Source organism: Nerophis ophidion, linkage group LG18 (assembly GCF_033978795.1).
Source record: "Nerophis ophidion isolate RoL-2023_Sa linkage group LG18, RoL_Noph_v1.0, whole genome shotgun sequence".
Classification (NCBI taxonomy): Eukaryota; Metazoa; Chordata; class Actinopteri; order Syngnathiformes; family Syngnathidae; genus Nerophis; species Nerophis ophidion.
This window is the reverse complement of record NC_084628.1, coordinates 3,986,073-4,002,652: the sequence shown is the minus strand read 5'-3', so window position 1 is coordinate 4,002,652 and position 16,580 is coordinate 3,986,073. Positions and strand designations below refer to the sequence as shown.

Sequence of the window (16,580 nt, the reverse complement as noted above, 5' to 3'; positions counted from 1 at the left end):
TTAGACCTACATTTCATAGATTGACAACCCCCAACAAAAATCAACAGGAAGTTTGCAATCCCCCCTTCAAAACAAAAGTTTTGTAAAAACCGGTCACCTTTCTTCAAACATTATCTCCTCAGAGTGCGTTTGTTGTTTTGGCTTCAAACTCGCACAGGAGAGAGATTGAACCCTTCTGATTAAAAGTATAGAACAGGGTTTTGATAAGTTCTCAGGTTTTGATTTTACGCGCCTTCAAAGAACCCCTGTGCAAAGTCTCCTAAAAAATGTCATTTTTGCCTCTTTGAGCTGTTATTTGACCCCCTTAAAATGCGTCTAAACTCACCAAACCTGACACACACATCAGGTCTAGCAAAAATTGCAATCTGATGAAAAAACCTAACCTCAAAACGCAAAATTGCGCCCTACCGCCCCCCCTAGGAATACAACACAGACAAACTGCTCCTAGGAAGAAAACACAGACAAAACTGCTTGTAACTTCCGGTAGGAATGTCAGAGAGACATGAAACAAAAAACACTATGTAGGTCTCACTTAGACCTACATTTTAATAATCGACAACCTTCAGCAAAAATCAACAGGAAGTTTGCAATCCCCCCTTCAAAACAAAAGTTTTGTAAAAACCGGTCACCTTTCTTCAAACATTATCTCCTCAGAGTGCGTTTGTTGTTTTGGCTTCAAACTCGCACAGGAGAGAGATTGAACCCTTCTGATTAAAAGTATAGAACAGGGTTTTGATAAGTTCTCAGGTTTTGATTTTACGCGCCTTCAAAGAACCCCTGTGCAAAGTCTCCTAAAAAAATGTCATTTTTGCCTCTTTGAGCTGTTATTTGACCCCCTTAAAATGCGTCTAAACTCACCAAACTTGACACACACATCAGGTCTAGCAAAAATTGCAATCTGATGAAAAAACCTAACCTCAAAACGCAAAATTGCGCTCTACCGCCCCCCCTAGGAATACAACACGGACAAACTGCTCCTAGGAAGAAAACACAGACAAAACTGCTTGTAACTTCCGGTAAGAATGTCGGAGAGACATGAAACAAAAACCTCTTTGTAGGTCTCGCTTAGACCTACATTTCATAGATTGACAACCCCCAACAAAAATCAACAGGAAGTTTGCAATCCCCCCTTCAAAACAAAAGTTTTGTAAAAACCGGTCACCTTTCTTCAAACATTATCTCCTCAGAGTGCGTTTGTTGTTTTGGCTTCAAACTCGCACAGGAGAGAGATTGAACCCTTCTGATTAAAAGTATAGAACAGGGTTTTGATAAGTTCTCAGGTTTTGATTTTACGCGCCTTCAAAGAACCCCTGTGCAAAGTCTCCTAAAAAATGTCATTTTTGCCTCTTTGAGCTGTTATTTGACCCCCTTAAAATGCGTCTAAACTCACCAAACTTGACACACACATCAGGTCTAGCAAAAATTGCAATCTGATGAAAAAACCTAACCTCAAAACGCAAAATTGCGCCCTACCGCCCCCCCTAGGAATACAACACGGACAAACTGCTCCTAGGAAGAAAACACAGACAAAACTGCTTGTAACTTCCGGTAAGAATGTCGGAGAGACATGAAACAAAAACCTCTATGTAGGTCTCGCTTAGACCTACATTTCATAGATTGACAACCCCCAACAAAAATCAACAGGAAGTTTGCAATCCCCCTTCAATACAAAAGTTTTGTAAAAACCGGTCACCTTTCTTCAAACATTATCTCCTCAGAGTGCGTTTGTTGTTTTGGCTTCAAACTCGCACAGGAGAGAGATTGAACCCTTCTGATTAAAAGTATAGAACAGGGTTTTGATAAGTTCTCAGGTTTTGATTTTACGCGCCTTCAAAGAACCCCTGTGCAAAGTCTCCTAAAAAATGTCATTTTTGCCTCTTTGAGCTGTTATTTGACCCCCTTAAAATGCGTCTAAACTCACCAAACTTGACACACACATCAGGTCTAGCAAAAATTGCAATCTGATGATAAAACCTAACCTCAAAACGCAAAATTGCGCCCTACCGCCCCCCTAGGAATACAACACGGACAAACTGCTCCTAGGAAGAAAACACAGACAAAACTGCTTGTAACTTCCGGTAGGAATGTCAGAGAGACATGAAACAAAAAACACTATGTAGGTCTCACTTAGACCTACATTTTAATAATCAACATACTTTAGCAAAAATCAACAGGAAGTTTGATATTTTCACTTCAATACAACAACTGCATTACTTTCACAATGCATTATGTTCTCAAAATAGTGGCTCCAAGGCGTCTTCTACCGCTTATCCGGCCGTGGGTCTCGGGGGCAGCAGCCAAAGGCGGACCCGACCAACGCTGCTTGCAACTTTAATGTTTCTTGTTTTTGAACACTGACTTTTTGCATTGGAACTACTGAATCGTATGATAATTTAAATGCCACATTTATTCCTCGTTCACGTCGCACAGAAACACGAAATAAGCGCGGTGTTGTTTTTTTGCCGTGCAGGCAGTTTGCAGAAGCCTGCGGCCAGGCGCTGGATGTGAACGAACGTCTGATCAAGGAGGACCAGCTGGAGTACCAGGAGGAGATGAGGGCTCACTACAGGGACATGCTGAGCGAGCTGTCGGCCATCATGAACGAGCAGGTCGCCACAAACACATCCATTGTCTTCGGCTGAGACATCTTCCATTTTCTCCACGCTCACGTCACAACATTGTTGTCATTTCTTTTCCACCCTGCAGCTGCAAAAACGTGTTCTCGCCTCCAGCGCCACTTCTCTCTCTAACAGCTCTCTTTCCACTCTGTCTAAGACTGGTATGTCTTTTCTCAGTTCCACTCATTCCTGCTTCTTCATCGTGCATGTCTACACACACACACACACACACACACACACACACACACACACTGGTTATCATTTGGAATGGGGACCAAGTTCACTGCAAAAACTGAAATCTAAGTAGGATTAAAAATCTCAAATAAGGGTGATATTTGCTTATTTTCAGTCTTATAAGATAATTCTTCTCACTAAGCAGATTTTATGTTTTACCTGTTTTAAGGGTTTTGGTCCTAAATGATCTCAGTAAGATATTACAGCTTGTTGCTGAGATTTGATGACCTATATTGAGTAAAACATGCTTGAAACTAGAATATCAACTGTTGCAAAGCTGTGTCATCAACACTCACAAGTATAAAACTACTTTTTAAAGTAAGAATTTCTTATTTCAAGAATGTAAAACAAAATCATGACTTTGACACAATTGTTTCTCATATTAAAACAGATGACAGCCAAATAGACTTTGCCGTTTTATTTTCAATGAAACAATAGAAAATACGTACTCGTATAGTAGTACACTTGTTATTAGTGGGAATATACTTATTTTAAGGTATTTTGGGGTTCATTGAAGTTAGCTAATTTTGCTTGTTTTGGAAAGTCTTGACAAGCCAAATTTTCTTGTTCTATTAGCAGATAATAGGGCCTGCGGTCCCTATTGAAACTGCTGTGTTTTATTATTATTCCGCACCTACGCGCTGTAATTTGACTCCCTTAACATGCTTCAAAACTCACCAAATTTGACACACGTCGGTATAGCAAACCTTCCCAACATATTAAGCAACCAATCCCCCAAAATAAAAATTGCGCTCTAGCGCCCCCTAGGGAAAAATTACAGACAAAACTGCATGTAACTTCTGTTAGGAATGTCATAGCGACATGAAACAAAAACTCCTATGTAGGTCTGACTTAGACCCAATTTTCATACACTCACTTCTTTCAGCAAAAATCTACAGGAAGTTGGCAAAAACCCCTTCAAAATAAAATTTGCGCAAAAAATGCAATTTTTGCCTCTTTGCGCTGTAATTTGACCCCTTTTAAAATGCTTCAAAAGTCACCAAACATGGCGCACACATAAGGACTGGCGATTATTGCAATCTAATGAAAAAAAACAAACTCCATAACTCCAAATTGCGCTCTAGCGTTATTTTTGAATAAAACACTGAAAAAACTGCTCCTAGGAAGAAAACACAGACAAAATTGCTTGTAACTTCCGGTAAGAATGTCGGAGAGACATGAAACAAAAACCTCTATGTAGGTCTCGCTTAGACCTACATTTCATAGATTGACAACCCCCAACAAAAATCAACAGGAAGTTACCTGTATCTCATCTTTTTTGTAAGGGGCGCTGGAAGCCGGCAGACCCGTCAGCGATCCTGTTCTGTCTCCCTGTAATGTTTGATCTTGAATGGGATTGTGCTGAAAATTTTAATTTTCCTGAAGGAACTCTCCTGACGGAATAAATAAAGTACTATCTAATCTAATCTAATCTAAATTTCCTCATCAGCGAATCTTTCATCCTCGCTCAAATTAATGGGGAAGTTGTCGCTTTCTTGGTCCGAATCGCTCTTGCTGCTGGTGGCCATGATTGTAAACAGTGTTCAGATGTGAGGAGCTCTACAACCAGTGACATCACGTGCACATCGTCTGCTACTTCCGGTACAGGCAAGGCTTTTTTATTAGCGACCAAAAGTTGCGAACTTTATCGCCGATGTTCTCTACTAAATCCTTTCAGCAAAAATATGGCAATATCACGAAATGATCAAGTATGACACAGAGAATGGACCTGCTATCCCCGTTTAAATAAGAACATCTCATTTCAGTAGGCCTTTAAATGTTAAAGCAAATCCTCCAGAGCAGAGAGTGCAGTACCAGCTACAGCCCAGCAGTCCGCTATTATCGGACATCTCTATTATATAGTGTTATATATTTTTGGGGGAAAAAGAAACACAAACTTGACTTATGATTTCAAAGCAAGTTATCCATTAATTTGTACGTTAAAAAATCAGAAGCGACGAAACTAATCTTGGAGTAGCGGGGAAAGGGAAAACTGCCCTGTAAGCTTTGTCTACTTACAGTCTCACAGATTCACGCTAGAATCCAGTTGCGCAGATGACTGGGTTTTTAATGTTTTCACAGTTCTCCAATAGATACTTTTGTGTTGACTTTTCAGTCGCTCCAATCCTCCTTGTCCCCACGGCACGGCACAAGAGCCAATCGTGCAGTTTTTAACAAAGGTTTTAATGTACATAGGTTTTATCAAAAGTCTTTCTCCCCCAGAACGTGACTTTTCAGTCACGTCCGTATCCTCTCTCCCCTCCTGCTCCCGACCGCTTACTGTTAAAGACAACAGATGACTGGATTAACCAGTACCACCTGTGCAATCTTAATCATCTACCAGCTGCGTCTCGCCGTCAGCACATGCCACGCCCCCATCCAATGGCGCTCTGTTTTCAGCACCCTGTACAGAGGTGGTGACCTTTGCTCCTGCAGGAAGATGCTGGCCACATCTTCCTCCACAGTGGCCAGCCACATCATTTTAATGTTTCAATCTAACGTGGCCCTCCACATCCTTTACCTGACCTGCGGATGCCTGAAAATGATGGCATCAATAATCGCTTTTACTTAATTTGCTCTTTCAATTGTAACAGAAAAATGGTATGTTCTGCATGAAATTGCATATCTTTTCAACTTTAATTTGTCTAATAATGCAACAAATATTTTTTTTTTTTATAAAGTGTATAATTGTTTGTAAAAAATAAATACAAATGTACTTATTGACACCTTGAATTATGGATTTCAAAGCAAGTTATCCATTAAGACTGGGTTTTTAATGTTTTCACAGTTCTCCAATAGATACTTTCTTGTTGACTTTTTAGTCGCTCCAATCCTCCTTGTCCCCACGGCACGGCACAAGAGCCAATCGTGCAGTTTTTAACAAAGGTTTTAATGTACATAGGTTTTATCAACAGTTTTTCTCCCCCAGAACGTTTTCAGTCACGTCCGTATCCTCTCCCCCCTCCTGCTCCCGGCCGCTTACTGTTAAAGACAACAGATAATTGGATTAACACGTACCACCTGTGCAATCTTAATCATCTACCAGCTGCGTCTCGCCGTCAGCACATGCCACGCCCCCATCCAATGACGCTCTGTTTTCAGCATCCTGGACAGAGGCGGTGACCTTTTCTCCAGCAAGCGCGCTGATCACATTCCCTTTCCACATGCTCAGTCAGCATTATAAACAGCCCAGCTGAATTTGCACACAATCTAACCTCCGTTTTGTTTGTGTGTCCAGATTCCTCACTCAAGGCAACCCGGAACGGAGCGCCACAGCGGCTTCTGAACGGCTAAAAGGCCAACAGGAAGTCGAGGGAACCTCGCCATTGTGCTTGTTTGTGGTAGAAGAAGACAAAAGAAAGAAGAAGTGTGTCGACCGTGCTCGTGCTCGTCTTGCTATTGTCCTGTCGTTGAACATCGCCGGGGATCAACCCCGGGGTTGGTTCTGTTTGTTTTGGTTGTAGAAGAGTCGGCATCGTCAGCTTAAACACTGACAAGCGAAAACATGCTACTTAAAAGACCCTTTAGAGTACAGCGACCTTACCGGGGCTGGAGCTGCCTTCAGCATCTTCACGCGTCCTTTACCAAAACTTTCCTGGTGCATTTTCAACTTTTTTCAAGAAGAAATCTGTCTTTTCTTCACAAAAAACAAAAAAAGCTGACAGAAAAGAGCTGAACGCGCCTCCAGTCGGTGTTTTGAATGTAGAGCAGCGCCACAGTGCTAATTTGTATCCTTTGCTAACATGACCCAAATATCAGCTTGCCCACTTTCAAGCGGAAACCGTTCAAACAAAAACAAAAATAGTTATGTTTTGTAACATTTTTAACGGTGCAAGATGCATCGTTGCTGTTATTATTTACTGTTTTGAATTGTATATAAGAAATATTAATATTTAAAAACATTTGAAATGTTCCTTTTTTTAATGAAATATACATATAAATATTTGTTTAGCTGACTTAAAAAAGTTTTATGTATAACATTTCAATAAAAATTTGTTAACGAGTGATTAGTGGGTGACACATTTTGTGTTTTCTGGTCTATTTTTGCAGTTTTTTTGTTACTCACAAAAACAAAAGCATTTATAACTCCTACAGTCTTTTTCACAAAAAAATAGGTATCATAAGTAGTACTACCATATTGGTGGTAGTATTATTACTGTAAGTACACATTGTATGTTTACATTATAGTTACAGTACATATCAATCATCAATCAATGTTTACTTATATAGCCCTAAATCACTAGTGTCTCAAAGGGCTGCACAAACCACCACGACATCCTCGGTAGGCCCACATAAGGGCAAGGAAAACTCACACCCAGTGGGACGTCGGTGACAATGATGACTATGAGAGAACCTTGGAGAGGAGGAAAGCAATGGATGTCGAGCGGATCTAACATGATACTGTGAAAGTTCAATCCACAATGGATACAACACAGTCGCGAGAGTCCAGTCCAAAGCGGATCCAAGACACAGCAGCGAGAGTCCCGTTCACAGCGGAGCCAGCAGGAAACCATCCCAAGCGGAGGCGGACCAGCAGCGCAGAGATGTCCCCAGCCGATACACAGGCGAGCAGTACATGGCCACCGGATCGGACCGGACCCCCTCCACACGGGAGAGTGGGACATAGAAGAAAAAGAAAAGAAACGGCAGATCAACTGGTCTAAAAAGGGAGTCTATTTAAAGGCTAGAGTATACAAATGAGTTTTAAGGTGAGACTTAAATGCTTCTACTGAGGTGGCATCTCGAACTGTTACCGGGAGGGCATTCCAGAGTACTGGAGCCCGAATGGAAAATGCTCTATAGCCCGCAGACTTTTTTTGGGCGTTGGGAATCACTAGTAAGCCGGAGTCCTTTGAAGGCAGATTTCTTGCCGGGACATATGGTACAATACAATCGGCAAGATAGGATGGAGCTAGACCGTGTAGTATTTTATACGTAAGTAGTAAAACCTTAAAGTCACATCTTAAGTGCACATAGTAATGTTCTCGTCGAAAAAGACCTCAACGGCAGAGTGGGCGGATAGAAGCTCCACAACTGTGGTGTGGTTTCTTTTCCCGAGGTGCAAAGCGACTGGATCGGACAACGGTCGAAGGTAAAAACATTATTTGATTTAAAATACTACACGGTTTAGCTCCAGCCTATCTTGCCGATTGTATTGTACCATATGTCCCGGCAAGAAATCTGCCTTCAAAAGACTCCGGCTTATTAGTGATTCCTAGAGCCCAAAAAAAGTCTGCGGGCTATAGAGCGTTTTCCGTTCGGGCTCCAGTACTCTGGAATGCCCTCCCGGTAACAGTTCGAGATGCTACCTCAGTAGAAGCATTTAAGTCTCACCTTAAAACTCATCTGTATACTCTAGCCTTTAAATAGACCTCCTTTTTAGACCAGTTGATCTGCCGCTTCTTTTCTTTCTCCTATGTCCCCCCCTCCCTTGTGGAGGGGGTCCGGTCCGATGACCATGGATGAAGTACTGGCTGTCCAGAGTCGAGACCCAGGATGGACCGCTCGTCGGGACCCAGGATGGACCGCTCGCCTGTATCGATTGGGGACATCTCTACGCTGCTGATCCGCTTGAGATGGTTTCCTGTGGACGGGACTCTCGCTGCTATCTTGGATCCGCTTGAACTGAACTCTCGCGGCTGTGTTGGAGCCACTATGGATTGAACTTTCACAGTATCATGTTAGACCCGCTCGACATCCATTGCTTTCGGTCCCCTAGAGGGGGTGGGGGGTTGCCCACATCTGAGGTCCTCTCCAAGGTTTCTCATTGTCAGCATTGTCACTGGCGTCCCACTGGATGTGAATTCTCCCTGCCCACTGGGTGTGAGTTTTCCTTGCCCTTTTGTGGGTTCTTCCGAGGATGTTGTAGTCGTAATGATTTGTGCAGTCCTTTGAGACATTTGTGATTTGGGGCTACATAAATAAACATTGATTGATTGAAACTCTCAAAAAAGTAAACAAACAAAAGGCGCTCACAGGGAGGTACAAAAACTTGGCTGAGAAAACAAAAATTGTGCTTAGGCAAAACTATGGACATAAACTAAAACTTGCACAATGGCAGAAATATGAACAACTAAAACGAAAACACTTACAGTGACCGAGAAAAAGGGTATGAAAAAGGCAGCATGGATATCACGGGTTTGTCGAGATGGTGATGTCGCCAGGCTGACTACCTGGCAACTGGGGCTTAAATAATACTATGGTGATTGAAAACAGGTGCGTGACATGGGTGGGGACAGGTGAGAACTAATGGGTTGGCATGGAAACAAGGAAGTGCAAAAACAGGAAACAATGGAGTCTTAAGCAAAACAGAACAGAACTAAACAAAACATGATCACAAGACATGACAAACGGTCACAAAGGCGGAAGAAGGCTGCAGCAAAGTTGGGCCCCCAATTGTCTTGGTCTCCATGCCATTGGACCCTGGTCTTCTCTTTGCCAAGGACAGTGTGGTGGCTATCTGTGCACAAGTCTCCCCACTTTAAGAGATTCCACGCACAGTTCCGAGTGATCGCCGCCGCCGACGAGTAATCTTTTAGTGTAAATCGCGACTCATACATAAATGAACACTAAAGTCACTAACGATAAAGTTCATAGGATCGGATCGGGGGCTGAAATGTGCCTCTTTGAAACTGATCGGCTAATGAGAACACCGGCTCGAATTTGAGAGCAATTGGCAACAAATGTGTCGTCCATCCACAGTGAGAAGCGCGTTCCAAGATTTTAATACATACGTTTCTTCCAGGTAACATTATCACTGAAGGACTAGAGGAAAAGGAATGCCTAAACATGCTACACACACCGAGTAGGACGACACAAGAAGCTAACCGCTAAATCTTCAATGTAAACTAGAGGGATCGATCCAGATGTCGATACTCAGTATAGTATCAGTATATAAACAACGCTAAATATCGTCGTGGAAGTCGCTTCCTAGCGGTCCAACTGACAGACACGTCACAGGATCCCTGATTGCAAGTTGTAACAAAGTTTTGATGTTCATATGTTTTTGAAAACAGTTTTCTCATCCCAGAACGTGACTGAAAAGTCACGTCCGTATCCTCTCTCCTCTTCTGCTCCCGGCCGCTTACTGTTAAAGACAACAGGTGATTAGATTAACACGTAACACCTGTGAAAGCTAATCACCTGCCAGCTGTGTCTCGCCGTCAGCACATGCCCCGCCCCTGCCCCGATGGTGCTCGACCTCAGTGCCATGGACAGCGGCGGTGACTTTTCCTACTGCAAGTAGCGCTGACTACACCTACCCCCACAATGTGTTTGTTTTCTTGTTTTTATTATTACAAAATTATTTTTTGTTTTTTGATATTGTTTAAGTCTTTGGTTACAGAGAGGCGTTGAATAGGAGCTAATAGTAGTGTTTGCTTTGGTTTAGTTATTGTGCATTAACCGCTTTATTTTGTCGAAACAAATGTACGTAGCATTCAATACCGCACGTTTGAAACATCATCAGATTCACGACAATATTAGCAAATTCCAAGTTTAATAAGATAACCCAGTGGTTCTCCAACTTTTCCCGCCAAGATCCGCCTCAGGAAAAACGTGGCTCTCTAAGTACCACCATAATGACCAACATTAAAACACAGTAGCATAGTAGGCCTAAGTAGTAATTGAAAACAAGACAGAGGTTTTATTTTACAAGTATAGTTTATATTTTTGGGGCCACTGTAACGTCAGACACACTTTGAACGGTAAGACGGGGTTTGAATATAGGAAAATAAAACACTTTTACGTGAATAATGAAGCGTGCCACTAGAGGGAGCCCCAAACAGTTTGAGAATCACCGAGATAAGCTTTATAAAAGTGTGTCACTGTGTTTACTTTAGTTACTTGCTATAAAACACGTTCAGTCTAATCTAATCTGTTGTCAAAGTATCCGATCGGGACTCGAAATCTGAGGACAAATAATCGTATCAAGGTTAGAAAAGTTGATACAGGTACAGAACTTATCAAGGACATAACATACAGTATTACAATCACTAAATACGAGAATTACATTTTATTTGTTTTTTTTAAAGAACAACTATGTTCTTTAAAAATGATCGTTCCTACCAGCAGCTTCACCTTCAACTAGAGATGTCTGATAATGGATTTTTTGCCGATATTCCGATATTGTCCAACTCTTAATTACCGATTCCGATATATACCGATACATACTGTACAGTCGTGGAATTAACACATTATTATGCTCGCCCGTTGATGCTTTTTATTCAAACAAAACACACCGTAGTGCTTAGAAAGTCACATTTGGGAGTAAACAAAAATAATGTAGAAAACCATCAATCAATCAATCAATCAATGTTTATTTATATAGCCCTAAATCACAAATGTCTCAAAGGACTGCACAAATCATTACGACTACAACATCCTCGGAAGAACCCACAACTCACATCCAGTGGGACGCCAGTGACAATGCTGACTATGAGAAACCTTGGAGAGGACCTCAGAAGTGGGCAACCCCCCCTCTCTAGGGGACCGAAAGCAATGGATGTCGAGCGGGTCTAACATGATACTGTGAAAGTTCAATCCATAGTGGCTCCAACACAGCCGCGAGAGTTCAGTTCAAAGCGGATCCAAGACAGCAGCGAGAGTCCCGTCCACAGGAAACCATCCCAAGCGGAGGCGGATCAGCAGCGTAGAGATGTCCCCAACCGATACAGGCGAGCGATCCATCCTGGGTCTCGACTCTGGACAGTCAGTACTTCATCCATGGTCATCGGACCGGACCCCCTCCACAAGGGAGGGGGGGACATAGGAGAAAAAAGAAAAGAAGCGGCAGATCAACTGGTCTAAAAAGGAGGTTTATTTAAAGGCTAGAGTATACAGATGAGTTTTAAGGTGAGACTTAAATGCTTCTACTGAGGTAGCATCTCGAACTGTTACCGGGAGGGCATTCCAGAGTACTGGAGCCCGAACGGAAAACGCTCTATAGCCCGCAGACTTTTTTTGGGCTCTAGGAATCACTAATAAGCCGGAGTCTTTTGCACAAAACCAAGTACAATATTTGTTATAAAAGCTCATTAAAATATAAACAATAAAAAAAGAAAACAGTAATCTGGGTTTAAAATGAGACGAATAAGAATATTTAACATCATCCGAATGACGAACTGATTTGGTGACTAAGTACTAAAAAAGTATTCTTTGTTATTTGACTTGTACAGTAATAAACGTGCCTTTGCCTTTACAGTAAAGTAGTCGTTCCTAAGAGGTACGTCAGATAAATGCTTTAGAGACAGAAGTGGCCCTGATAATGGATTTTTTGCCGATATTCCGATATTGTCCAGCTCTTAATTACCGATTCCGATATCAACCGATACCGATATATACCGTACAGTCGTGGAATTAGGCCCGCCATTGATGCTTTTTATTTCGACAAAACACACCATAACGCTCAGAAAGTCACATTTGGGAGTAAACAAAAATAATGTAGACACCCAAGTACGATATTTGTTATAAAAGCTCATTAAAATATAAACAATAAAAAAAGAAAACAGTAATCTGGGGTTAAAAATGAGACAAATAAGAATATTTAACATCATCCGAACGATGAACTGATTTGGTGACTAAGTACTAAAAAAGTATTCTTTGTTATTCGACTTGTAGAGTAATAAACGCGCCTTTGCCTTTACAGTAAAGTAGTCGTTCCTAAGAGGTACGTCAGACTCCCTTTTTAGACCAGTTGATCTGCCGTTTCTTTTCTTTTTCTTCTATGTCCCACTCTCCCTTGTGGAGGGGGTCCGGTCCGATCCGGTGGCCATGTACTGCTTGCCTGTGTATCGGCTGGGGGACATCCGCCTCCGCTTGGGATGGTTTCCTGCTGGCTCCGCTATGAACGGGACTCTCGCTGCTGTGTTGGATCCGCTTTGGACTGGACTCCCGCGACTGTGTTGGATCCATTGTGGATTGAACTTTCACAGTATCATGTTAGACCCGCTCGACATCCATTGCTTTCCTCCTCTCCAAGGTTCTCATAGTCATCATTGTCACCGACGTCCCACTGGGTGTGAGTTTTTCCTTGCCCTTATGTGGGCCTACCGAGGATGTCGTAGTGGTTTGTGCAGCCCTTTGAGACACTAGTGATTTAGGGCTATAGAAGTAAACATTGATTGATTGATTGATAAATGCTTTAAAGACAGAAGTGGCCCCCTGTGGTGCATTCAGAACCACCGAGCTGGATGTGGTTTCAGATCTAGGAGCCCCCCTGCTTAGTTTTCCAGAAACAAAACCCGGCCGGCTGCTGATGAATAAATAAAAGCTCCTCCCCGAGGGCTGATCCACAGAGCGCTCGAGTCCTGGCCGCCGAGATCCGGCCTCGGATTGTGTGCACCTGGAGGAAAATGAGCGTGTTGGAAGCCCAGCAGCACCATGAGTCACCACCTAATCCTCCAGTGTTTGGTAAGCCCTGGTTCTGGCAACGCAGCAGCAGCACCATGGAGAGCACCCGCACCTTGGCTCGGGTCATCATGGAGATGCGGCAGGAGATCAAGAAGCTGGAGGCTGAGAACAGAGCGCTGCGCCAGGACCAGGACCAGGACCAGGACCAGGAAGTATCTGTGGTGATGGAGGAAAACCCTTCTGGGAATCTCAGGAGGAATACATCTGCTCCCATCCTGAAGAAACTCCAAGGTATGTTTCTATCCATGTATCCACAAACCCCGTTTCCATATGAGTTGGGAAATTGTGTTGGAATTTGACGTGACAAAGAAGTTGGGAAAGGTGGCAAAAAATACTGATAAAGTTGAGGAATGCTCATCAAACACTTATAAGGAACATCCCACAGGTGTGCAGGCTAATTGGGAACAGGTGGGTGCCATGATTGGGTATACAATCAGCTTCCATGAAATGCTAAGTAATTCACAAACAAGGACGGGGCGAGGGTCACCACTTTGTAAGCAAATTGCCGAACAGTTTTAGAACAACATTTCTCAACGAGCTATTGCAAGGAATTTAGGGATTTTACCATCTACGGTCCGTAAAGTCATCAAAAGGTTCAGAGAATATGGAGAAATCACTGCACGTAAGCGATGATATTACGGACTTTAATCTCTCAGGCGGTGCTGCATCAAAAACCGACATCAGTGTGTAAAGGATATCACCACGTGGGCTCAGGAACACTTCATAAAACCACTGTCAGTAACTACAGTGGTTTACAGGGGGCGGAATAGCTCGGTTGGTAGAGTGGCCGTGCCAGCAACTTGAGGGTTGCAGGTTCGATTCCCGCTTCCGCCATCCTAGTCACTGCCGTTGTGTCCTTGGGCAAGACACTTTACCCACCTGCTCCCAGTGCCACCCACACTGGTTTAAATGTAACTTAGATATTGGGTTTCACTATGTAAAGCGCTTTGAGTCACTAGAGAAAAGCGCTATATAAATATAATTCACTTCACTTCACTACAGTCGGTCGCTACATCTGTAAGTGCAAGTTAAAACTTTGCAATGCAAAGCGAAACCCATTTATCAACAACACCCAGGAACGCCGCCGGCTTGGCTGGGCCCGAGCTCACCTAAGATGGACTGATGCAAAGCGGAAAAGTGTTCTGTGGTCTGACGAGTCCACATTTCAAATTATATTTGGAAACGGCGGACGTGGTGTCCTCCGGAACAAAGAGGAAAATAACCATCCGGATTGTTATAGGCGCCAAGTTCAAAAGCCAGCATCTGTGATGGTATGGGGGTGCATTAGTGCCCAAGGCATGGGTAACTTACACATCTGTGAAGGCACCATTAATGCTGAAAGGTACATACAGGTTTTGGAGCAACATATGTTGTCATCCAAGCAACGTCATCATGGACGCCCCTGCTTATTTCAGCAAAACAATGCCGAGCCACGTGTTACAACAGAGTGGCTTCGTAGTAAAAGAGTGCGGGTTCTTTCCTGGCCCGCCTGCAGTCCAGACCTGTCTCCCATCGAAAATGTGTGGCGCATTATGAAGCGTAAAATACGACAGCGGACTGTTGAAGGACTGAAGCTCTACATAAAACAAGAATGGGAAAGACAATTAGTTTCCTCAGTTCCCAAACGTTTATTGAGTGTTGTTAAAAGAAAAGGTGATGTAACACAGCGGTGAACATGCCCTTTCCCAACTACGTTGGCATGTGTTGCAGCCGTGAAATTCTAAGTTAAAATTCTAGTTATTATTAGTTGCATTCAACTGAATATGGGTTGAAAATGATTCGCAAATCATTGTATTCCGTTTATATTTACATCTAACACAATTTCCCAACTCATATGGAAACAGGGTTCTTTATTTCTATATCTCACACGTTGCTGTCATCCCCCAGACAAGAAAGTGATGACAGTGCGGAGGTACTCTATAAACTCCAGCCTGCCTGCCGTCACCTCGTTGCTGGCAGACGAACGGCGAACGGACCCTGGTGGAATCCAGGAGGAGATCCCTCAGGGCACCGAGAGCCTCGCTAAGGTCTCATCCAGCGGTCTTGGGGACGACTCTGCCAGCGACAGGAAGTCCCTGCAGGTATATGTGCAGAAGAACAGGTCAGAAACAATCATGTCAATCACTTTAGATAGATAGATAGATAAATAGATAGTACTTTAATTATTCCGTCAGGAGAGTTCCTTCAGGAAAATTAAAATTTCCAGCACAATCCCATTCGAGATCAGACAAACATTACAGGGAGACAGAACAGGATCGCTGACGGGTCTGCCGGCTTCCAGCGCCCCTTACAAAAAGGATGACATACAGGTAAACAAGGGGCGTGGGGGGAAGAAAAAAAATAGAAGATTAAAATAAAATTTAAAAATCGGTCTTAGCCTAGGCCCTGGAGTGGGGGTGCAGACTGAGGCCAAGGGAAAAAAAAAATAAAAAATAAAAAAGCTCGGTAACACGACCAAAATATTAGAAACGGCTGTCAGGATGGAGAAATGCGTTTTTTACCGACACCAATTTATAACCAGTGAGACAGTTTGATATAGAAGTATAATACAACAGTGGTTGTTAAAATTGTCTTCAAAGTACAGTATACTTTTTTTTTTTTATGGGAGCTCCCTCCATCAGTGTGTGAATGTGGAAGTAGTGTCAAAGCACTTTGAGTACCTTGAAGGTAGAAAAGCGCTATACAAGTACAACCCATTTTATGCAGTTCTAGTTGGGCAACTCAGGTGCAGTACCCTACTAAATAAGGCAGATGGTGCTGTAAATAGTTGAACCTACTCAGTGGCCTGGTGCAGTGGTTCTCAAAAGGGGTACTTGAAGGTATTTTTAAAAAATATTCTAAAAACTAGCATTCAAAAATCCTTTATAAATATATTTATTGAATAATACTTCAACAAAATATGAATGTAAGTTCAAAAACTGTGGAAAAAAAAATGCAACAATGCGATATTCAGTGTTGACAGCTAGATTTTTTTGTGGACTGCAGCATTCGGGCGGAAGGCGGTGTACACCCTGGACACAGATAGACAGACAACATTCACACACTAAATTATCCAAAAACTTTCCGTTCTCCGAGGTCCCAGTGAACAGACAAGAGGCTGTCTTTGTTGCAACAAGCCAGAGGTTTGTAAAATTCCATTGTGTAAGTTGGGAGGGGGTTATATATTTTGATCCAAGAACTACCCAAGCTCGATCCAGGACCGGTCCAAGCCTGAGGCATCTTTTTCTTTAGTGTTAATGTGACCGAAAACAATGGCTTTTTACATACCCCCCCCCCCCCATTTCTTTAGAAACAGCTGTGTAAACAGTGAAAGTCCAA

At 42.8% G+C, this 16,580-nt stretch overlaps 1 protein-coding gene across 7 annotated transcripts in view; it reads left to right on the top strand.

Moving 5' to 3' along the window:
* The window catches only part of dock10 (dedicator of cytokinesis 10), a 329,003-nt gene extending 322,516 nt beyond the window's left edge, over positions 1-6,487 (top strand). For 6 of the 7 annotated variants that reach the window (XM_061878559.1, XM_061878562.1, XM_061878558.1 and 3 more), the window contains 3 exons: positions 2,471-2,609; positions 2,707-2,779; positions 6,091-6,487. In XM_061878559.1, the coding sequence (XP_061734543.1) occupies positions 2,471-2,609; positions 2,707-2,779; positions 6,091-6,146 (268 nt within the window). In that variant the 3' untranslated portion in view covers positions 6,147-6,487. The remainder of the gene's footprint in view (positions 1-2,470; positions 2,610-2,706; positions 2,780-6,090) is intronic. The other variant, XM_061878561.1, reaches the window with a different exon arrangement.
* Positions 6,488-16,580: the final 10,093 nt, after the last annotated feature.